Genomic DNA, 22280 nt, shown 5'->3' on the forward strand with positions numbered 1-22280 from the left:
TTAAGGACAGTATTGACTCAGATATGTTCTGTTGGATCACAAATGATACCTTTTCCAGTATTGGGCATCAACAGAAAGAATCCCTTGGGTTTTTGTTGACTGTTTGCAAATGACATGCATCAATTTAAGGGCATCATGAAAATAATTAATGCATATGGACTCGCACCTGATCGCTAATCCTTTCCACTGTGTCAAAAAACCCAACAAGAATCTTGCTGCTGAGCCACCTCCAAGTAGCGTGAAAGTACACAGGGACTCGAGCCTCCTCAATTATTTTTATTGAAGATGTAAGATTGGGTACAATTGAATATGCGCAGAGAGAAGAATGCACAGTATTAAAAATGTAAAAGTCATAATTCATGCTTACCTATGCGTGTGGTGTATTTATTGAAACGGCAAGACACACATATGTATGCATGGGGCAGCTTATTATTTTTAAGGATGGCAACGATGACGGGCACGAAAGAGTAGTCGGGCTGGGGATGGGGTGAGGTGGGATTTTTTTTTCTCCCATTTTAAATGGAGCGAGGGATGGGAAAGGATCGATGCCCTCGTTCCATCCCCGCCACTCAAATGAATTTTTTTAAAAATATATATATATATATATACAAACACGCACGCACATATACATACTTATGCAATTACTTGAATTTTTTTTCTCACGTAGTGTAAATTGTTTATCAAAAAATAAAAACAAATATGATGGTTATAATTTAGATTTGCTAGTAAACGTGGAGAATTGAATTTAAAAACATCAGAATGACTTTTAAGGTTGATTTCACATTGAATATTTAGTGAAGAATCTAAAAGAATGATTTATAAAATTGTTAATTATGTTATATATGTAGACAAATAATGTCAAAATAAAAATTTGTAATTATAATTAGCCAACCATGAGAGCGCCCACACAGGCATGGGGTGGGGCTGGAATAAGGGAAGCTGGCGGTGGAAGGAGATTTTAAAACATGGGGCATGATCTGCTTGGTTTGTTTACCCGGAATGGAAAGCGGAATCGACCAACCACATAAATGCATCTCTACAAGTGCAGTTTATTTAAGATCTGAGCCTAAACCACAGGAAATTTATTGTTTTTTTTTTTTTGCTGCAATGATAACATTCTCATAATCTAATATATCCTGTTCTATAGGGGGAGGGACCCTAAAGAGGTCGTATAAAGGGTTAGCAGGTATATAGATCTGACTAGATCAAATGGGTATTCTGACACCTCCTTTGAATTTTTTCACTGTATATAAGGTTCAAACGCCTGACATACAGTCCAAAAATGGACTTAGATGGCCACTGAATGATTCATTTTTCGCTGTTGTCATTTGAGAGTTCTGTAAGAAAAGTAAAACTTAAGCATTTCTTTACTCATGAATAAAATATGTAAATATCTCCTTAATGAAGTTGAATGTGATGAAAACGACAAGAAAGTTCTACAAACCAAGTGCTATTAATTTATACGTCGTGAACAAAATTAGACCAAACAAGAACTTTAGGGACCAATTCAACAACTCACCACAAAACCACTCTATAAATATAAATCCTACCTGGTGTTATATGCTGCAGTCAAACTCCCACTTGCCAGTCTCTATCCTACCATACTCCAAAACTCCAACTCAGAGCAGAATTTAGATTTTATTAGGCCATTTCTTTACTCTCTTCTCTGAAATGGCCGCTGCTACAGCTGGGCAAGGCATCAATAATGCAAGTTTCATGGAGCTTCAAGCCATGAAACACTACTCAAGCTCAAAACTTCCCACTTTTGGAAGGCGGTCGGCTAATATGTCCATTAAAGTAAGGCTATTGATCTCCCTCCAACCTTTTTTGCATGTTTTCAACCAAAATTCCTTCTTGTTTTTTTATCGATAAAAGGGCTCTTCTGGGCTTGACGAATTTTGCGTGCTATGACAGAGATATGCCTTTTCATCGTGTTCATTATCAATGAACGGTTGCCAAGGTGATGATCATGACCCAACAGCTCCCATTGGAACCATTGAAACTCGGACTTTTCCCGCTGTTTCTACTCCGGCATTGGCCGTAGAAAGTCTCAACGCAGCCATTGCTGATATGCAATCACAGCCTTCAGCTTTTGACTCCGGAATCATCCGTCTTGAGGTTGGTTCCTACTTCAATAAGCTGCACAAATCTTCACTTATATTTTTAAGGGTAATAAACAAAAAAAAAGCTCCTCTGATGCAGCTATTCTATAGAAAAACCCCCTTTGGTGTAATTATCCTATAGAAAAGCCCCTTATGATATTAAATCACACGCCCCAATACCTCATGATTTAAAGTAAAGTAAAAATTTGACGGAAATCATTAGATCTAATGTGTTTCACGTAAACACGCTGGAATTGCACGTAGTTCTTTCGAAAAATAGTTTTGTAAGACAAAATTTGAGTTGACATACCTTTTTTGCCCTTCAAACCTTAATAAAACTACCATGGCTCTTCTTCAATTTTGCTCCAAACTCGTAGAACTTGACGATTTTTGCGTTGTTATATTATTAGTGAATGAAATTGATGAATAAAAAATCATTTGTTTTTGGCTATTTTTGTTTATATTATTAGGGTATTTATGTCATTTCACTCAAAACCATTTATTTTAACGATTTTCATCAATGTTTCAAATTATTTCAAATCATGAGATACTGACACGTATGTTTGTTACCCTTTTTTTTTTTTTTCTTTTTTCTGTTTCTTCGTTTTTTTGGGGTTGGGGGGGAGGGGGGAACCATGCGGGGGGGTTTTGTTTGTGAAAAATGAAAAGAAAATTGTTTGCCACGTGGTTGGCACAGGGAAAGAGGGCACTGGATAATGCAATCTTCTTTGCTCATATTTTTGCATGAATCACTGATAAACTCAAAAAATTTGGATGACCCGATTGATTTCACCCCAAAAAAAAAAATACTTACCGGAAAAATAAGAGAGAAAAGGTCGAAGAAAAGAAAGAAAGTAAAAGGGTACAACATTTTTTCTTTTCTTAATCGAAAGAAGATTTTGCACATCATTCTAGGAGTAGGAAAATGCCTAGGAAGGGTACTTCTCATCCTGTTACTGTAGGCATTATCTTCTTAGGCATATCTAATAATTTACCTGAACTTCAATTTTCTAAGTTTGGTGGATGACTATGTAATATTTTTAATTATTTCTGCTATATACATCAGTATTTTTAAGGTAGATTTTAGCACTAACTAATTTGAAAATAGCTCTTACTTTGGATCTCTTCTAACTCAAAAGTCATTAGTTAACAACTAATTAATTCTAGTCAAACCTCCTGTAGGCTGGCAAAAATAGGGATGGACGCATGCCAAGTTATCATTGATCAGAACCTTCAAAAGAACTTTCTGTGTATTTTACCTCAAGGTGTCAAAGTCAATTTGTTTTGGTAATTCATGTGTCACCCTTCATATCTAAGACAATAATGTATTAAAATCTGGGATATGTTTAAGCTGTGGCCTAAGCAAAGACCTTTGAAGATTGACTTGACCAAACACTAAGGATAATTAATCATCTGTGAACATTGGATAAATGACAACTATAGAATTCAACTTTTATACGTGTGTCATAGAGTCAACCGTGGTAATATATACAAATTGTTGATATACATAAGATTTACTCAAATATTAAACCTACTTAAAAAGAGTAACTTTTAATGCAGACGTTGCTGCATATATTAAAATTTATATCTTAAAAAGTATATTTGTACAAATCCAAAAAGGTATATTTCAGGTGTTATATTTTTAAGATGTATAGAATGTCAAATATATATACTTTTTAAGATGTATTTCAGGTGTCATATTTTCATAAATGTAAGATTAATTGGGTAAAGTAAATAAATACAAGGGAGGGTATGTAAGATTAAATAGGAAAATTATATAAATGCAAGGGAGGATATTAATTATTAGTATGTGTGTATGCATAGTAGATTAGGTAAATATTAGATGTGTTAACTGGTGCCCATAAAAAAAACCCTTCTTTTTTATCTCTACTTCATCCGAAAATGTGTAGCCGGGGATGATGCTTAATGCAAGTATTTAAACAGGCAGCTATAGAATAAACACAACTTTCCATTGCCAAATTTGTTAGATGATATCATGTCTCCTGTTTGTACTCTCGATATGAGTGAATGATTTCTTTAATTAAATCCAAGTTGAGTTAAGTTTTTTGTAACAAAGATTGGTCAACTAAGTTGCTTAAGATACAATTGGAGTATTGGGAAAGATTTAAGGATGCAAAATGTTTTATTTGTGACGGTCCCACCTTCCTCTAGGGCGTACTCCAGGGTTTGGCGGGTCGCCTGCCCAACTCTCGTCAGGACTCACTCACTCAAAACTCAAGAAAAATAACGTACATCTATAGAAAATAAAATAAAATAATATAAAAATAAAAAAAATTTACGGGTCCTCACATTATTAGTCACCCTTAGAGTTTTGTACCTTATATATATGTATATATATATAAAGAAAAAGAGGACAGGAGGGTTTAACAGCAATAATTAATCATTCCTTTCAACTTGTTGAAATCAGATGGGCTAAAAATTCCTGTTTGGATTGCTATATTAAGGAGTTTTTGTAAAAAAAAAAAATATATATATATATATATATATATACAGTAATGATTTAATTTAATAAATGTGAGATAAAATGATGGTTGAAAAATATGTTCACGAAAATCATAAATTTTTTTTTTTATAGAAAACCACAGTCCAAACAAGGCCGGTATTAGAAACTGACTGGTGTTTCCTAGAAATTAAAAAATTCTTGAAAGAGAAATGATTTTCATAAAGTGAGAAATTAATGCATCCTCGATCACTCCACCCACGGATTAGAGTGAGATAGTCGCCCTAAATGCTATGCAGTTGAATTCTTGAAATGGCATTGCTCACCGAAATAGAAACCGACTTCAGGCTAATTATTCCACCTTGGCTGAGACAAAAATTATACTCCTAAGATATCTATAGTTTTATCAGTTTGTATAAATTCCTTTGTATATTTCGTAGTCATAATAGAAATTAGTTCGTACAAAAAAAAAAAAAAATTAGTTCGTACCATCAACAAAATCTGGTCTAAAAGTTTATAACAATTTTCCAATTAGATTAATAATTCAACTAATATAGAAAACAAAGGTCTCAATCATCACAAAAATAATATTTAATTGTTCATGCATGTCTACACCAATACAAAGTTTAATTCCTTAATTTTAGATGCATAATTGATTAATTTTTTTTGTTAATAATTTGGTTTTTTTGGAAAATAACTAAAATGATCCCTCATATTTTAAAAAACTTTTTCTAGTCCCTAACACGTAAAACAACGCAAAACGATTCCTTATATGTAACAAATGTGCCAATTTGGTTCCAAAACCTATTAGCAACGAAAAAATTTTGGCCCAAAAAATACTCGTTCAAATTATGCGCATGGGCAAAAAAGAAACAAGGATACTATTTTCCTCAAAAAAAAAAAAAAAAAAAAAACCCTTCTGTGTTCCATCACGTTTTCCCTTCCTAGATGTTGTGATGGGAAAACTTTTTGGAGGAGAATGTTATTCTTTTCCTCTTTTATCCCTAAAAGTATAAGCAAGTGACTTGGGCATGTATACGTTGGCTATAATTTTGGTAGGAAATAGGTTTTGGAACCAAATTAATACATTTGTTATATGTGAGGGACTATTTTGCATTGTTTTATATGCGAGGGACCAAAGAAAGATTTTTTTTTTTGAAATGTAAGCAACTATTTTGGTTATTCCTCCTTGTTTTTACTAATTTTCTTCTACCTTTCTATTTATAACATGTTTGTGATGTATTTACTGCCATTAGCATAACTTTATTATAAATTATCTGTTTATGATTAAAAAGAAAAAGAAAACCTTGACACTATTTCGTAATATTTAATGTAGTATTATTTTATGACGGCTTCCTAATTGCATTGCCAAATAATATTTTCAAGGGGTTGTTAAATTTTATTTCTAGTAATTTCTTTCTTTTATTTTTCGAACTATTAAATTTTTTTATATTTTTAGTCCTCTAACTATTGTTTGCATACTTTTAGCCCTCCACCTTTTAGAAGTGTATATTACTTATCCTTTCGTCAATTTCAACTATTACGCCTAACAAAACTAACTTAAAAACGACGTAGTTTTGATCATCACCTTCTTCAAATTACAATTGGTCACCGCTGCAATAGGGGTATATTCGAGCCGAGTCGAGCTCGAGTACCACTATACTCAAGCTCGACTCGGCTATAATATAATTATACTCGAGCTCGAGCTCGAGCTCGATCGAGTTGGAGAATCACAGCTCGAGCTCGAGCTCGATCGAGTTCTTAAAAAGCTCGAGCTCGACTCGATAAGGGTACTCACCGGTAATTTTTTAGAATTTATTTACCTATATTAGTAATTTTATATATAATTTTTTTTAATTTTTTATGTGATACTCGATAGAACTCGTCGAGCTCTCGAGTATCAAATTTCTGAGCTCGAGCTCGACTCGATAGCTCGAGATCGAGCTCGAGTTCGATGAAGCGAGTTCGAGCTCGAGCTTCTGATCGAGTACATATCGAGCTCGAGTCGAGTAGTTTGAATCAGCTCCACCCCTAGCTGCAATTATTGGCTATGGCTCAATGATCCTTGACTGCTATTGACCAAGAGTTGACCGCTACTTTACATTGGTCAAATTTAGATGAAACTACATCTCCATATTAATTTTTTTTACGTAGATTTCAAATTTAGGCTTAATTTTTTTTTTTTGTGAATCTTGCTATGTGTTATATGAGTGGATCTAATATTAAATTTAAAAAAATAGCTCTACCTCTATTTTACAAGTCCTTTACCACATCTTTTGAACTTACATCAAAATGTTCTTAAGAGCAAGAGAAGTCTAACGGCTCAAATGAACTAAAGGGTAAAAAATACATGCTTTTAGAAATTGAAGGGTTAAAGATATATTATAAATAATAGTTGTAGAGCTAAAAGTGTATAGACTTGATAGTTCGAGGGCCAACCAAGTTTTTTTGTCCTTTTAAAAAAAAAAGAGTTTCAGTGTTGGTAATGAATATTGCTAATTGACCGTTTTGCCCTTGGTTATTACTTATTAACCAAAAATTTTTTGTTGGGAAAAAGGTGCCAATACTAGAGCAAATTGAAGCACTGGACTGGCTTCATTCACAAGACCAAAGTCTTCATCTCCCACGCTGCTTCTTTTCCGGTAGAAATCGAATCACCATTTCTGATTTATCTCAGAGCATCAATGGCAATGCCTTCAATCCCCGTACTTCCACTTCAGTCGAAGACAACGACGTCGTTAGCGTTGCTGGGGTGGGCTCTGCCGTCCTCTTTCGCAGCCTTCATCCCTTTTCTTATCATGATTGGCTCTCAATCAAGAGGTAGTACTTACCCTGACCCAACATTCACATTCTTCTTTTCCTTTTTTATTTTGAGTTTTCAGATGTATTTCTGGTGATGTTCTTGATTAAAGTGAAATCCCTTTTCGTAGTTTTATATGTAGTTTTCCGGAATGAGTGTTGGATGGTTCTTGAAGTATAAATGCTGTTTCTTTTTTGCTTGCGATAAATGGAAACTTGGAAGAGGTCTGTTATCAGAATGCTAAGATGCAGCTAAAGTTTTAGTCTTTTTTTTTAAAAAAAATCTATTTACAAGCTGAATTTGTTCAAATCTTTAGCTTTTGTCAGAAAAAAACGAAAAAAAAGGAATAAATATGCTTTAAATTGGCTGGACGATGATGGCAGTGTTGAAAATTTGTACGGATCAATGATAATTTTGTCGAATACATTCTCTATAATCTGTTTAATGGAGAACTTCAGAATGTTCGGGTTGCTTTCCAATAAAGAATTAAAGAGAGATTGGACGTTGGTAGGATGAGCAAACAACAGTTGCGATGTGCCATTTGGTCTAATTATAATGCATCTTTTTAGTTGGACACAGGGCTTGGTGGCGGTCAATTTTGTTCTGACCTTATGCTAACAGGATATACTGCTCTTTTCCAATAAATTCTGAGGTTAGGCCGTTCCATGGGGCAATAGATGTTGATCTAAAATGACAACTGAAATGTCTTCTAGATATTGTGAAAGAGGAAAGATGGTCTGGTAATTTCTAGACAACACGTTATAAATTACAGATGACTGGTGCTGTCTTTAATAAATGTTTATGCAACACAAAGTGAAACTTTTAAGTAATCCAAAATTCGAATTGGGGGGGTGGGGGGGGGGGGAGGTTACTGTTGCCACTGCAGTTATCTTCAGTAAGTGCTTTGCTTAGTGTGGTTTCTTTCTTGTAAGCTGAAATAGTTGCTTAGCCAGAGAGTTATTTACCTGTGTGGTCAGTTCCAACACATGGAATCAGCCATGGTATTAGAATATAGTGAGATACACGCTTTATCTGTTTGGAAGTTAAAATATGCTCATCAACCAAAATATGTAGACATTTTGGCCGTTACAATTTTATGCTTGATTTGCTATGATCATGGATGATCTTGATGTTTTTGATCTTGGTCATTTCCAATTAATATTTTGGCTGGGTGTTTGGCTGAGGCACTTATTCTGGAGACATTTCAGTCCTTGATTTATAAGTATTTTTATTTCAGAATTAGGCAACTCAAGTAATAAATGGACACAATCTAAAAATGAACCTTCAGATGTTATCAAAGCATTGGGATGCAATTGTATTCTTAAAGTGGTTAAACATAGATGACTAGTCTGAAACTTTGATGAATACAATGATTAAGTTTGACCTTTTTGTTACTTTGAGCAAAGGTTTTTGTCCAAGAACTGCCCTCTGATTCGGGCATATGGAGCTATTCGGTTTGATGAGAGGGCAAGCATATCACCAGAATGGAAGGCTTTTGGTTCATTTTACTTCATGGTTCCTCAGGTGATTATATGTCTCTGTCTAACAAAGGTTATTTATGGACGTGTGTTTCCTCTGGTACATGTGATTGGATTTCTATCCATAAATGACTGGATGTCTCTATGCGTCGAACTGACAGGTTGAGTTTGATGAACTAGAAGGCAGTTCAAAAATTGCTGCAACTATTGCTTGGGACAATGCTCTCTCATGTACATATCGAAATGCAATAGCTTCCCTTAAAATGACAATGGCCAGGGTATGTGTTGTACTTTTTTTCCTCTTTTGTCCTGAATAGTTCTTTGCTTTCCTCTCCCTGTTTGTATGTTCCAGTGGGTTCTAATGGTGCAGTGCACAAGTTATTGTAGATCTAATCATCTTCCACTTTTAATTTAATTTAGACATTTAATGCAGGTTTCCTCTGTTGTTACGAGGCTAAGGCAAGAAGCTTCTCATGCTTATATAACAAGTACTGATCATGATCCCAGCAGAAAATCATGGGATAAATCTGTAAACCAGGCTTTGGAAAGGATAAAGGGAGACTATTCACTATTAAAAAAGGTCTTGGATTTTTTTGTGTCCATGCAATCTGATCATTTTGTTCTTTATAGCATTATAGAAGAATAGTATGATAGCAACTGGATATTCTGTGCTTTATCTTATATAATAAGCATTGAAGGTTGAGACTAGGTGTTATATATATTAGTTTCATTATCTGCAATGTTAAGGTTGTTGATTATTTTCACTTCTATATTGCCTACTGTTGCTCATTCTGCTCGCTAACTTGTTCTCTCTTCCATAACCTTCTATCTGTATAAGTGTAGGTTGTACTTGCACGTAGTAGCAAAGTTGTGACGTCGACAGATGTTAACCCTTTGGCATGGTTGGGTAGTCTAAAGGTCGTTGTTGCATTTTTTTCAATCAAATTATTATAAACTATCATCCGTTGATTCTTTCAAGGCTCACAAACTTTGGATGCTTAAACTGCAGGGTGAGGGAAAAGATGCTTATCAATTTTGCCTTCAACCTCCAGAATCTCCAGCATTCATTGGTAACACTGTAAGTGGGCCGGCGGTGATACGTGGTCAACATTTTTTATGTATCTTGTTTTAGTTTTCATAGTTTTCTGCCCATTACGTTGTTAATTAAGAACAAAAATGTCACACCTAATGATGAATTTAGTGGTGGAAAAACCTGACGACAATTATGGACCTTTGCCTGCTCAAATACTTTGATTAATCATCGCGTATTCAACTATTTTCGTAGCCTCTACGAGAAAATGCTGACAGGACTGAGAATATTTAGTGATCTGTCTTGTCACTTTCTTTAAACTCTTTTCTTGAGGAAGAATTAGAATTGACATATACAAAGAACCTGATATCTGTCTCAAACCTGCATTCATGATGGAGCTAACTTGTCTCGTATTAACCCAAATAACTAAATCATGAGCTTATAATAGTCTCTTCTTCCATTTACAGTGTCCAATCACTTTTACCCCTTTGTTTAATGTAAATTGTGCTGGTTTCTTAAAAAAATAGAACTTTTGGATTGTTCTATCCTCTTTTTCATCTCTAATTATTCATCTATAACCATTCTTTTTGGATAATGCAGCTTGATAGCTGCCCAGGGACTGCCATTCTATAGGACTATGGCTGTTATTTTCTGCATTGTTGCTTCATATTTTCTGCATGACTGTTCTTGTTATAAAGTGGGCTTTTGAGGATATTGATCAATAGGCGTGGTGGTGTGGTTGGGTGAGGGGGGAGAAAGGAGAGTCGGACTGGTTAAAATCCATTTCTTGTTGTTTCATAGGTGGCAGAGATTGCTTTTGTATATCTTCGAGTAGTGAAACATTTACTTTCTCCTAATTGGATATATCACAAGTTATTGTGACTCTAAACACAAGTAGCTGAAGAAATACTGTGTTATAGTCTCCTTGTTCGGTGATTGACTTCTGGACATATAGTTACGAATCTATTTGCATTTTGATTATTTGTGTTTACACTGTAGCCAGAGCAACTATTCCGTCGTGATGAGTTCAGCATTTTTAGTGAAGCTTTGGCTGCAACCCGAGCTAGAGGAGGATCAGAGTCTTTAGATCTTCAGATAGCACATGACTTATTCTCCAGGTTTCGTGCTTTGCTATTTATAGAGCAACAAAAGACTTGTATTTATCTTGGCACTAGAGATGTTATTTCTTGTTTTCGCTCATTTGTATTGACAGTTTGTCTTGTTCTTCCATTCATCTACAGTCCCAAGGACCACCACGAGTTTGCCATAGTACGAGAAAACATAAGAAGAAAACTAGAGGCAAGGAACTGGATCCCTTCCCAGAAATTTTTAGCATGCAACACTTTAATGGAACTTTGTTATCAGCACAAAGGCACAACATATATCACTTAATACTGTCTATTAGTTCTTCAGTCCTTGAAATATGACAAACGTTTTTTCCTCCCTCATTTTCTTGTAGGCTGTGTGTTCCAGTGTAGTAATTAATCCAGAGAAAGTTGTAAGAAAGCTGTCCAGGGTTCAACATCTTTATGGTCGATTTTCTGGGACATTGCGATCTGAAGATGATGAGGTAAAACCTTTTCTTTCTGCATATTTCTGTCAAAACAACTGAAGTTTAACTTTTAGATGCGGGAAACTTCTACAAGATACTGCATTTTTTTCCCTAGAATTTGTCTCTCTTGACACAGCATCCTCACTCCAGATTAGTGAGAAGTTGTAAAGGGATTCTTATATTGTTACACAAGAATAAATTTTTTGAACTGTGGTGGATCATTATTTACAAAGTCATTGTCTCCTTTCATTTCTGAAGTGCTGACTACTTTAACTTCCAGTTCACAATATTGTCTTCCCTTCACCCAACTCCAGCAGTTTGTGGCTTTCCTACTGAAGTGGCACGGGATTTTATTACAGACACTGGTATGTGGAAAGTGATACTCCAATTCAGCATGAATATTTTGTTCTCATGATCTCTGCATAATGTAGTTACAGTCCTTTTTTTGTTGTGAAGTCAACATAACTAAAACTCAAGGTCTATTAGGTCAAAAAAGGAAAAAAGAAAACAAAAAACTCAAGGTCTATCTATATGATCTATTATCACTTCTAAGATTGTAGTTGTAAGATTGCATCAAGTGGATGTGTTGAATTATATGCATTCAGATGAAAAATGTACTTATAGTACTGCACAATGTTGTGCGACTGATTTGATTGATATTGTTGGAACTCGTCATCGCCTTTTCCCTTTTACATGCTTGTGAGGTTACAAAAGATCATATTCAGATCATCTATCAGACTATTTTTGGATTCTGTTGACGTTTTCATTTAACACAATGAACAACTTGAGCTATTTTTATCTAAAACTTTGTTCTACATTGATAAATATTAGTGCAGAAAAGTTTTGAATCCTTTGAATCATGCATAGAGGATATTCATTCTGCACTTATCTTCATCCAATATTGGTTACAGCTGTTATGATTGTTCTGCAGCATAATGAACAGATCACAGGTCTGGATATTACCTTGCATCATTGTATGTGAAATAACAATTAATAACGTTTTACAGAAATGTTTGACCGAGGGATGTATGCTGGTCCTGTTGGTTTCTTTGGAGGAAGACAGAGTGAGTTTGCTGTTGGAATCAGGTCTGCTTTGATTGGAAAGGTGAGGTTAAGTAGATGCATTTACTCGAATATCATGGTCTTTTCCACAAGCACTAGTTTTGCAATCTTAGAACGTTAATTGCATGATGGTATATGAAGCCACATAACCAATGTTTAGAGGTGGCAATTTGTCCCAAGTCCCAATGGGTTACCCATGCCCATGGGGATTTTGGGCGGGATGGGTACTGAAATTTGATATTGGGTTTAAAATGGGACAAATCCCAATTGTACCCATTAATTGATGGGAAATCTTGGGAAATACTTGGGTACCCATTGGGTTCAAATAGCAAGGGCTCTGTTTGGATTAGTTATTTTTGGGAGGTGTTTTTGAAATATTTTATTGTAGTAGTGTATATGAAAAATTTTTACTATAAATTTTTTTTTTGAAATATTTGATATACTAATATGGATGGGATATTTTTTGAATTATTGTATATTACTGTAATATTGTATTTGAAAAACTTATTTTTTGAAAAAATAGCCAATCCAAACGGAGTCTTAGATTCAAAAATTATCTTTAACAATTTTTATAGTCATACCAATGAATATAATTTAGTAGTCTTCCTAGTCATTATCCACAAGAATTTCCAGCATTTCAGTCAATTTAGACCTGTCATCCTTGGACAATGATGAGGATAAATATTCAATACCCTAAATACCTTGACCATCTTGATATATGTTGGAATATGGTTGTATATCTATTTTTTCCTTTATTTGTTAATCCAATTTTTGGTGGGAATCTTGAGTATAAAGCACTTGCATGTTTATTTAATAAAACTAAAAGAAATTTAATAAATCAAAAATATTAAATTTATATAAAAAGTAAAAAATGAATTAAAGGAAAAAAAATATGTAGAAAATAGATTTGGGTATTGGGCGGGATCAATCTAAACCCATCCCAAAGTGATCCCGCCCAACTTAGTCCCAAAACACATATGGGTAAGGTTGGACCCAAACCCATATGACTCGGTTCCATCTCAAACCCAATCAAATCCCGCCCATCCCGCCCATTTTGCCACCTCTACCAATGTTAGATTGTGATTCTTCAATGACATTATGCAGTCACATAATTGACATATAAGCTGATGTGATCAATTTAAATCTAGGGCATTGGTGCACTAATTTATGCTGGACTTGGCATAGTTGAAGGAAGTGATCCAGCTCTAGAATGGGAGGAGTTGGAGCTCAAGGCATCACAGGTTCGTGCTTTATAACGACATAGTTTCTGTTTTCTGTCTATCACATTAATTGCCATGATTCAGTTGCTCGGGTAGGAGTGTTACTTGCAAAACTAAAGAAGTTGTGCAGTTAAATATTTATTTGTTCTTAAGCGATACCTGGAAGAACTACTGCCTTATATGCTCTTCACCTTTCCTGCTTTTGTTTTTGTATCCAGTTTATGAAATTGATGAAACTAGAGGTGCCCACATTGGCAACAACAGTGTAGTAGGAGGAATGAACAAACACAAGGTCAGTAGTTCCAAAACATTTGCTGCAGTCTGCAACTTCAAGCTTGTACCTGTAGTTCTTTTTTATTTTCTTGTCAAGACTCAACATTGTCAATAAAGAGCGAAACTTTATTTAACATGAACCCAGCTTATTATGTTCGCATAGGTGCATGACATTATTATATAAATGAAATTAATAACTAATATAAGTCTAATATAGAGGGCAAGGAATATTATGGAATATATTAGTACTTTAATTATAAAAAAGGGCATGTGGCCGTGTCGGGAAAATCAAAGAGCATCTATAACTATAATCTGTGCAAGTACTAAAGAGACTGTAGCTTCAGATGTGCTATGACTGAAAATTTGGCAGCTAATTAGTGCTGAATGGTTTTGATCTCATTTATTGGAAATGCAGTCAAAAGATGTAATGTATTGCATCATCACGTTGATTTACTGAACCATCTTTGACACCAACTCTTATGATGCTTGATTTAGTTATTAAGGATAGCAAGATCGTAATCCATTCTCAGGCCACACTTCCATTGTATGCTTCAACCAACGACTTCAGGCAAAAAATTAGATATTTAAACACCAAACCATTAATTCAAATACAAATAAGTAGCTCAGAAAAAAGAACTTCCCAGTACATAATGGAGATATATTTGATAAATTGGAGACATGTAAAATTAAGAGATGTGCTCTTGTGTGCAGGCATACTCTACTTATTTTTTACCTTGTTATTTCTGAGATTTTTTTTTTTACTTTTTCAGTCCAGCTGGTGGTAGATATTGGAGTTGTTAAATATTCAAAATCCTGCAAAATTTGCAGATTGCTCGGACAAAGTTTAGCATTCACTCATTTGCGTGATGATTAATGCATCATCTTCAGCATAAGCAGCTGGGCAGATTAAGGAATACTTGTTGATGTTGGATGTAGAGAAGTCTTCTCCTTTTTCTTCTTTTTTCTTTTCACTGTTATGTGGCTTCATCTAAGCTACCAAACTCTTATTGTAAGAATGCTTTAATGTCTTTCTCCAGTTATATGACATACCACAGAAGAAAAGCATTTATCCCTTGATCTTTTGCTCAAGCTTATCTGGTTAAAATGCTTCAGAATTCATTGCTTCTTGGCTGACCTCGCATGCCCTCATCTAGAAAAGGAAGGGAGTTAAACCGTCTAAAACCTAATCCAGACCCTTTTATAGTAGAGGCAAAGAAGGAACAAAGATTGATAGATTAAGCCTGTGAAGAAGAATAACTCCATCAATGACATGCTTCAGTTTGGTGAGCTGTTGCTTGTCTGTGAAAAAGGCCAACCTGATGCTGGAAATTGAGTATCAGGTGGAATGGGAGTTGGTCAGGCGAAATTACTTGTTTTAGGGGATGGTGCTGAACTTGCCAAGTATTGGTGCAGATGGAAGCCAAGCGGTGTAATTAAATTGGGTTGTGCCAAGATGAGATCTAATTGACTCAAGTGAAACCAACAAGGCAAAATTGCACATCTATCTAAGTCCTTTGTACAACATGGTAATCTGGCCAAGTTACTAGGATCTTAAATCTGAAGGTCTTGTTTAGTCATTATACTTGGCATACTGGATTAATGAGCCAAGCTGGTATAATCAATTTAATGATTTAGTGAACTTATAGAAGCCTAGCATATGCACTTGAATTTACAGAATAAGAATACTGATGGTAATAACTGTGTCTTTTATGTTCAGGGAGGATCAGAAGGGCAATTGAGCGAAAGAAAATCCAAATTTATCTGCTTATGCAAAACAAGAAGTTCAGATAACTTTGTTCCTTTTCTTTTCTCCTTTTTTGTAAGCAGGCAACCAGACTTTTTTTTATCAAGAGTTGAAAAGCAGGGAGTACAAAGTTTCTCAAACAAGTGATCTCCATTAAATCTCTTCTTGATTCTTTTTCAGATTCCTTGCTGGCTTGTTTGGAATCATTTAGTTTATAGTACTATAGGTTTTAACATGGCCTTTTGGCAATACAATTTAGAGCTCCTGCAAAACGTGTGAGCCTATTTGCAAATTCCCCAGGCTTTGGACCGATCAAATCTGCATTGGAACCAAAATTGTGATTGGGATCTCCTGATTGAACAAAGAATGCTCCATTCATCATAAGATCTCCCTGCGATTTCCATACCCAATCTTTCCACACACTTTCTGGTGCATAGTCCCTCTTGGTCACCTGGATCACCATGGTTTGCATTAATGACAAAGAGTAAAAAAAAAAAAAAAAAAATTGAAGTTTTATATAGGTAATAGATACCCTTATTTTCTTGATGGTCTAAAAGATTGTACTCACCATTATAGAGGCATCTATATTATCGAGCTAGTTACTATTTAGTGTGTCCATTTGGATGATAAGTTTTTTGGATATTTATATAAAACTTTACTGTAATTTACTGCAGAGTTTGTGAAAAAACGTGTCTTCTAATAAAATCAGTATCTTAAACAGAAGTTGGCCCAATGGATGAATCGTTTTGTACGGTGTTTATATCTGTGAACATTTGATTGCTAATCAGTATCATTAATTACCTCTTTAGCATATGGATTTTCAGGAGCAATGAAGCGATTGCCTTGGCTAAGTATGGTGGGGTGTTGACTTCCTCCAATGGCATACATTAGCCAATGTGTGTAATCATTGTTCACTACATGCACGAAACCCCATCTAGCCCTTGGCATTCTTTGTTCTATTCCTTGACCAAAGTGGTTGAATGCAAGAGTTATCTGCATTATGGAATCATCTGAGTAGCTATCACTTGCACCAAAGAGCATTGCCTGTGGACATGGACATTAACTTTGTTAATAAGAGGGTCTATAAATATAATCAATGAGTAGCATGATGTTTCCATCCTCGTACATGAAAAGTAGGAGTCTAATGCTGTAGACATATAGATAGATAGATAGATAATTACCTCATTGTGATGAGTGAAATGGCCATTGGAGATGGTTATAGCTGTGGAAGCCTGAACAGCATCAATGAGTCCATCATTGCAATTAGACATTGAGATGTGATCAATCCAAATGTTGGTGGAACCGTAGATTGAAATGCCATCTCCATCACTTCTTGAACGAATGCCATAATGATTGACGGAGTCTCTAATCATGCCACCATTGCCAGACTTAATGTCATGAATGTGAAGATTGTGGATGATAATGTTATGCACGAATTGCAGGGTGAATCCAGCACCGTATGCAATATGGACTTGTACGCCGCGGCCATCGATCGTCTTGTTGCTGGTCATGATAAGCTCTTGGCTAAGCCTGATCACCATATTCTTGGTGAATATGACCCAAAGGGGCTCAGGCTGGATAAGGGCATGTCTCAAAGTTCCGGGCTTGGGATTGACTAGGTCATTATCAGAAGGATCAGTGACCTTATAAATCCTGCCACCTTTGCCTCCAGTTGCATGGCGGCCGAAGCCAAGAGCACAATCAGCTAGCTTCATACGATTTTTACGCCAATTTTTCTGGCATCTCCAACATTGATCAATAGGGTTTGTGGCTGTGCATGGACCATTATACTTGTGCAAGTCCCTTCTTCTGCTGTTGTGGCCATCAATGGACCTGCATGAATCAATGCATGATTTTATATTGTGTTTTCAAGAAATTTCCACCAAGAAGAGAATGAAGAGAATTTAGGGAAAATCCACCTGTGGACTTCCTCATTAAAATGAGAAGTGACATTTTCGGGGTTAGGATGGTAAGCTTGGCGAGCAGCCTTCTTTGCTTCTTCTGCGCGCTTCTGCCAGACCTCATCAAACTCGGCAATGTGTGCCTCAATGGTATAAACTAGAGCAATCAAAGCAAATGCTAAAATTAAGCTACTTTTCTTGAACTCCATTTTTGTGTCACTTTTTTTTTTTGGGTTTTTTTTTGCAAATGGTTTTCTTAACCAAATTAGTTTTGTAACAAGAAAGCAATAAAGGGTTTGAACATAATATGTTCAACTTTTAGGGAATAGAATACTGAGACCTCAATCGGGTTTGGGGATATGCATGAATGGAAGTAAGCCAGTCACCTTGGCTGTAATGCAATTGCATTAATTTTGTTTTGTTCTCTCTTTTGAAGCTTTTAGGATTGTGCTTTAATACATTGGAATATTTGACAATGAGAAGTTGAGAGGGAAGAAAGGGGAGCCAGTGCTTTTCCGGCAATGGTCAATCTTTAGTCTATTTGCTTTGCTTTCTATATATGGACATTAATAAGAGTCAAAAAAATGACTTGTAAAGAATGTTTCTAATTAATTTGACCAGAAAGATGATTTGTTTTACAGATAACCTTTATTTATATCAATAAATATAGAAAGAAAAAAAAATGTGTTAGAAGATTGGATTTGATTAATGTAGAGCGTCTATGGATTAGGCTCGATCTTCTCAATTCTCTCCATTATATTTAAACTACTTTTCAAAATCAACATCATTTACAACATATATCATCGCTTATTTCTCGTTATGCACAGAAGTTTTTTTTTTTTTTTTGTGGAAAATGGATTCCAATTATATGCAAAATTTGTGATAAAAAAAATGGCCAAGTTTTTTTTCTTTTTGATTGATCATTAAAGATCTTTTTATCATTTTGACCTATTTTCACAATTTAAATATTTGGTGCAAATTTAAATGTCAAAGTATTCTCAAATGCATTTCTTTTTTTTTTTTCGTATATTGATCTATTGATAGAAAAGTAGTGAAATAATCAAACGATTTATACAGATGGTAGCTATTTGAATGTGAAAATAAGCATATAGATAATTGAAGAGAGATATAATATGAGTTTAGGTGGAACTATCTCTGACGATAGAGATAAAGTGAAATTATCCCTGCCCTCCGGGGCTTGGTCTGACGGTTGAGATTGCTGAAAATGGAGCGTTAAGTCCCTGATTCAAACCTTGCTGCCAGCAAGTTGTGGAGGGTGGGGAATAGTCTGCGGGATTCACTCCCTGCTGCGGGACACCCCTAAAAAAAAAAAACAAAACAAAAAAAAGTGAAATTACCCCTTTCTTTATCTAATTAAGCCTATTAGTACCTGTATTAACCAGTAATTCTCTTTAACATGGTTTATTTAATAGTAAGATAATTCTCTTTAGCATAGTTTGTTTAACGGATGTAATGGATCTAAACCTGTTGAAACCCAACTAACTAATCCCCAATTATTGGGCATTAACCGTAGCATATAGATTGGGTCGGGCTGGATCAAACTCGGTGGCAGGTGAATAATAAATGGAAGTCGAGTAAAGATAAAATAAATTAATTTCTAGTTTAGGTTTTTTTTAAAAAAAAATAATTGAAAAAATATTTTGGGTGTTTTTAAAATAAAGCTCATTTTCATAAAACGTTCTTCTTTTTTCTAAAATATGAAGAAATTTAACAAAACTGTTCTTTTTTTTTTTTGTTATTGTTTGTCAAAATCTACCAACAAAAACATAAATGTTACCAAAAGGCCTCTAATTTTTTTTTTTTTGGTTCAAATTAGCGTGGACTGGACAAAAGTATTGCTGTAGAAACACAAGGGATAAGTGGAGAATAGGGTCACATGAATTTACTCATTTGAATAGCTTACTCTTTTTTCTTTTTTTTTTTTACCATGTTTTTCATTTTCTTTTACAAAACAACGTTATGACAATCTAAATAATGAATTTACAAACACTTTTGCAATATTACAGACACTGTACTGTGATTTCATGGGAATCCCAAAAATGATTGTAGAGGACTCCAGAGTGCACCATTTGAAGCATGTATGGACTCAGCTGAATACTGCAGCTTACATGTTGGATTGAAAAAGGTGTACAAGTGGTATGTGAAAGTTTACCATTAGTTGTCTGAAGGTATACAATATATATAGTTTTCCATTCCATCCTATTCAAACTATCTAAGACACCCTTTTTCAAGATACGTAAGACCAGAGACTCAGGCTATTTGAGTCCTAAGCAAAGCAAAGAATAGCCTCTTCCTGTAGTTTTATGAACAATCTAACATTGCCATTTTTGTCACGGTCCAAAAGGAAAAGTTTGGAATAAGAAATCTTGCAAGAAAGGCTATTAGCTTTTGATTGACATGCTGAAACTACAGCTTAAATAGCAGCAGCATTGCTCGATCGATCCCTCCACAGAACCCCCCCTGAGAGTTTCTTGACATTCAACCATTTTTTCGGGGTGTTTTCAGTGCGCATTTTGATACAGAAGAACATGGCAAATATGTTAGGAGCAGGCGGCAGAGGAGCTGCTGCTGACAGGAGAAGCCCACATGATGTGATCTTTGAAGAGATTGTGCCTTCCTCCGGTTGGACAGAGGACAAAGATCGCCACTGTCTAATCATTGATCTTCCCGGTATATGCCAAGAATTCATCTCATTTTCTTGTACTTCTTCGCGATGAGTTAAATCCACGCCCCTCCATACAAAATAAACCCATGCCCTGCATGCACACAAATACATTATTGCTTTTATATGCAAGCCTTTAACGCATGGAACTATGAATAAGGTTTCGACTGTCCATTCAAGATGGAAGCGTTTGGATTTAGCCCCTTTTCTGTTTGTGCATGCTTGTTTCTTTGCTTGAAGGTGATGATCTAAGTTGTTTGAAGGAATACGTGTAATCTGAACATGTTGTTTTCACTATCTTATTGAAGGGTTCAAAATGGATGAGGTGAAGCTTCGAGTTGATAACTACGGGCATTTATTGGTAAGTGGAGAAAGGCAAGTGAATGGGATAAAACACATCCGGTTTCAGCAATCTTATCGAGTTCCAGACAATTCAGACATCCAGGAGGCCACTGCTAAGTTTGAAGATGAAATCCTTTACATGATCATTCCCAAGACAGCTACAGCAGAAAACGAAAGTAACCGCGAGAAAGTCACAGTACCACAAACTGATCATATACAGGAAGAGAGCCAACAGAAGAATGATTTAGACAGAGATCATCAAGTGATTGATGATGATCAAGACAAAATCGACAATCACCAGAGGACTGAGAAGGGATCGAGCGAAGATCCGAAAAAAGAAGAAGATTGTGATGGAGAGCCAGAAGAAGAATTTCATGATGCAAGGAAAGAAAGTGTGTGGAATGAGAGCAGCCTGTTGGAAACACTAAGACTGCAGTTGAAGAAGAATACAGGGATAGTTGTCACAGCAGTCTTAGCATTCTCCTTGGGGGTTTTCGTCTGTCAAAAATTCCAGACAAATCCTGAAAATTAAGACATGACTTCGAACAAGTTCCTATTGATTAAGGGCCTTGGCGCTTGATCACATAATGATGGATTTGATTCTAGCCATTCTCGTTCCCCTTGTTCTTCTTCATACCTTCCCCCATCTAAAAATTGTTACTATAAAAGTTTATAAATTCCAAAATAAAGTGTACATCTATAGTTTGAATCCTATATCTCTGATTATATTTAGCAGTATCTTAAATATATTTAATTCGGTTTGCATCTTGAGTTTAGTACTAGTTGAAAAGAGTTAGGGGATTAGGGAGGGGGAATTGAAGGAGAAGGAAGGGAAGGTGGGGAAAAGAGTCAGGTTTGCACCAGAAATAGGGAATTAAGATGGAACCAGATTCCTTTTGAAAAGAGGAAAAACAAAAACAAGCAATAATATTGCAGTGGTCTGATAGCTGATTGGATGGTACAAGGATTATCGGTGGGCTGCTGCTGCTGACCTGATTTTCCATTCATCCATGGGAGGGGAATATCCATCACATAAGCATCAATTCAAAGATGTCTTTATCCTAAAAGGATCAGATTCCATAACTAGTCACACCAATTCAGAAAAGGCGAGGAAGCAATGCATAAACATCCCTCTCAAGCTACCAGCTAAAAGAGAAAGAAGCTTCATTGACATTCGAGCCAAAAGTGCACGTTTAAAACTGCAGAAAAAACATTTTCTATAAGAAACATAGACAAGAAACAAAGGATCATGTCTCTATCTATCAATGATATTGAACAGTTACAGGAGGCACAAGCATTCAGGAAGTATTATTATTATACCAGCCAAACCTTCATTGGTTGCAGCATTTGGGACTTAGATTAGAGACACCTAAACATCAATGTATACCCTTTCCATCCACTCAAGATATTAATCAGACAGCAAAGTCAGCCAAGAGTATTAGGAGCCATAGCATAGGAAGAAACATTTTCTTTCGGGACAGATGTACCTCTTTTCGTCCTACTGCAACCAATTAATCTACAGGGTGCAAAACCTTGACTAGATTGGGAAAGCGCATCCAAGTGCCCTCAAAGACAACGAAGTTCAGGACTTTTGGTCCATTTACACTGCAAAATTCCGAAGAAATGATTAAC

At 35.5% G+C, this 22280-nt stretch overlaps 3 protein-coding genes across 4 annotated transcripts; 2 read left to right on the plus strand and 1 right to left on the minus strand.

Annotated features, from left to right (window-relative positions):
- Positions 1 to 1570: 1570 nt before the first annotated feature.
- On the plus strand, positions 1571 to 15055 carry LOC113740368 (isochorismate synthase, chloroplastic-like). 2 transcript variants are annotated; one of them, XM_027267977.2, is made up of 16 exons: positions 1571 to 1797; positions 1915 to 2118; positions 7121 to 7383; positions 8770 to 8887; positions 9003 to 9119; positions 9275 to 9421; positions 9685 to 9759; positions 9851 to 9919; positions 10871 to 10989; positions 11113 to 11170; positions 11331 to 11441; positions 11704 to 11788; positions 12431 to 12528; positions 13634 to 13726; positions 13924 to 13997; positions 14749 to 15055. In XM_027267977.2, the coding sequence occupies exons 1-15, from the start codon at positions 1672 to 1674 to the stop codon at positions 13972 to 13974; spliced, it is 1734 nt and encodes a 577-aa protein (XP_027123778.1). In that variant the 5' UTR covers positions 1571 to 1671; the 3' UTR covers positions 13975 to 13997; positions 14749 to 15055. The 2 variants fall into 2 exon arrangements, with proteins under 2 accessions (XP_027123778.1, XP_027123779.1); XM_027267978.2 differs by having other exon boundaries at positions 14807 to 15055.
- An 806-nt stretch (positions 15056 to 15861) lies between these two features.
- On the minus strand, positions 15862 to 18021 carry LOC113739344 (pectate lyase-like). Its single transcript, XM_027266560.2, has 4 exons — positions 17642 to 18021; positions 16904 to 17555; positions 16524 to 16766; positions 15862 to 16173 (listed from the first exon to the last, which is right to left on the minus strand). The coding sequence occupies exons 1-4, from the start codon at positions 17830 to 17832 to the stop codon at positions 15952 to 15954; spliced, it is 1308 nt and encodes a 435-aa protein (XP_027122361.1). The 5' UTR covers positions 17833 to 18021; the 3' UTR covers positions 15862 to 15951.
- A 1939-nt stretch (positions 18022 to 19960) lies between these two features.
- Positions 19961 to 21362, plus strand: LOC113740369 (uncharacterized). The gene is made up of 2 exons (XM_027267979.2): positions 19961 to 20314; positions 20615 to 21362. Exons 1-2 carry the CDS (start codon positions 20173 to 20175, stop codon positions 21178 to 21180), a joined length of 708 nt encoding a protein of 235 aa, XP_027123780.1. The 5' UTR covers positions 19961 to 20172; the 3' UTR covers positions 21181 to 21362.
- Positions 21363 to 22280: the final 918 nt, after the last annotated feature.

The sequence above is a fragment of the Coffea arabica genome, chromosome 4c (genome assembly GCF_036785885.1).
Source record: "Coffea arabica cultivar ET-39 chromosome 4c, Coffea Arabica ET-39 HiFi, whole genome shotgun sequence".
NCBI classification, from domain to species: Eukaryota; Viridiplantae; Streptophyta; class Magnoliopsida; order Gentianales; family Rubiaceae; genus Coffea; species Coffea arabica.

Excerpts from the sequence above, each read along its gene's own strand:
- LOC113740368 (XM_027267977.2), top strand. The coding sequence starts at position 1,672 with ATGGCCGCTGCTACAGCTGGGCAAGGCATCAATAATGCAAGTTTCATG. Across the intron at positions 2,119-7,120 it reads CCGGAATCATCCGTCTTGAG|GTGCCAATACTAGAGCAAAT; the intron begins GTTGGTTCCTAC and ends GTTGGGAAAAAG. Across the intron at positions 9,920-10,870 it reads CAGCATTCATTGGTAACACT|CCAGAGCAACTATTCCGTCG; the intron begins GTAAGTGGGCCG and ends TTTACACTGTAG.
- LOC113739344 (XM_027266560.2), bottom strand. The coding sequence starts at position 17,832 with ATGGAGTTCAAGAAAAGTAGCTTAATTTTAGCATTTGCTTTGATTGCT. Across the intron at positions 16,767-16,903 it reads ATTTCACTCATCACAATGAG|GCAATGCTCTTTGGTGCAAG; the intron begins GTAATTATCTAT and ends CCATGTCCACAG. Across the intron at positions 16,174-16,523 it reads AAAATCCATATGCTAAAGAG|GTGACCAAGAGGGACTATGC; the intron begins GTAATTAATGAT and ends ATGGTGATCCAG.
- LOC113740369 (XM_027267979.2), top strand. The coding sequence starts at position 20,173 with ATGGCAAATATGTTAGGAGCAGGCGGCAGAGGAGCTGCTGCTGACAGG. Across the intron at positions 20,315-20,614 it reads TCTAATCATTGATCTTCCCG|GGTTCAAAATGGATGAGGTG; the intron begins GTATATGCCAAG and ends ATCTTATTGAAG.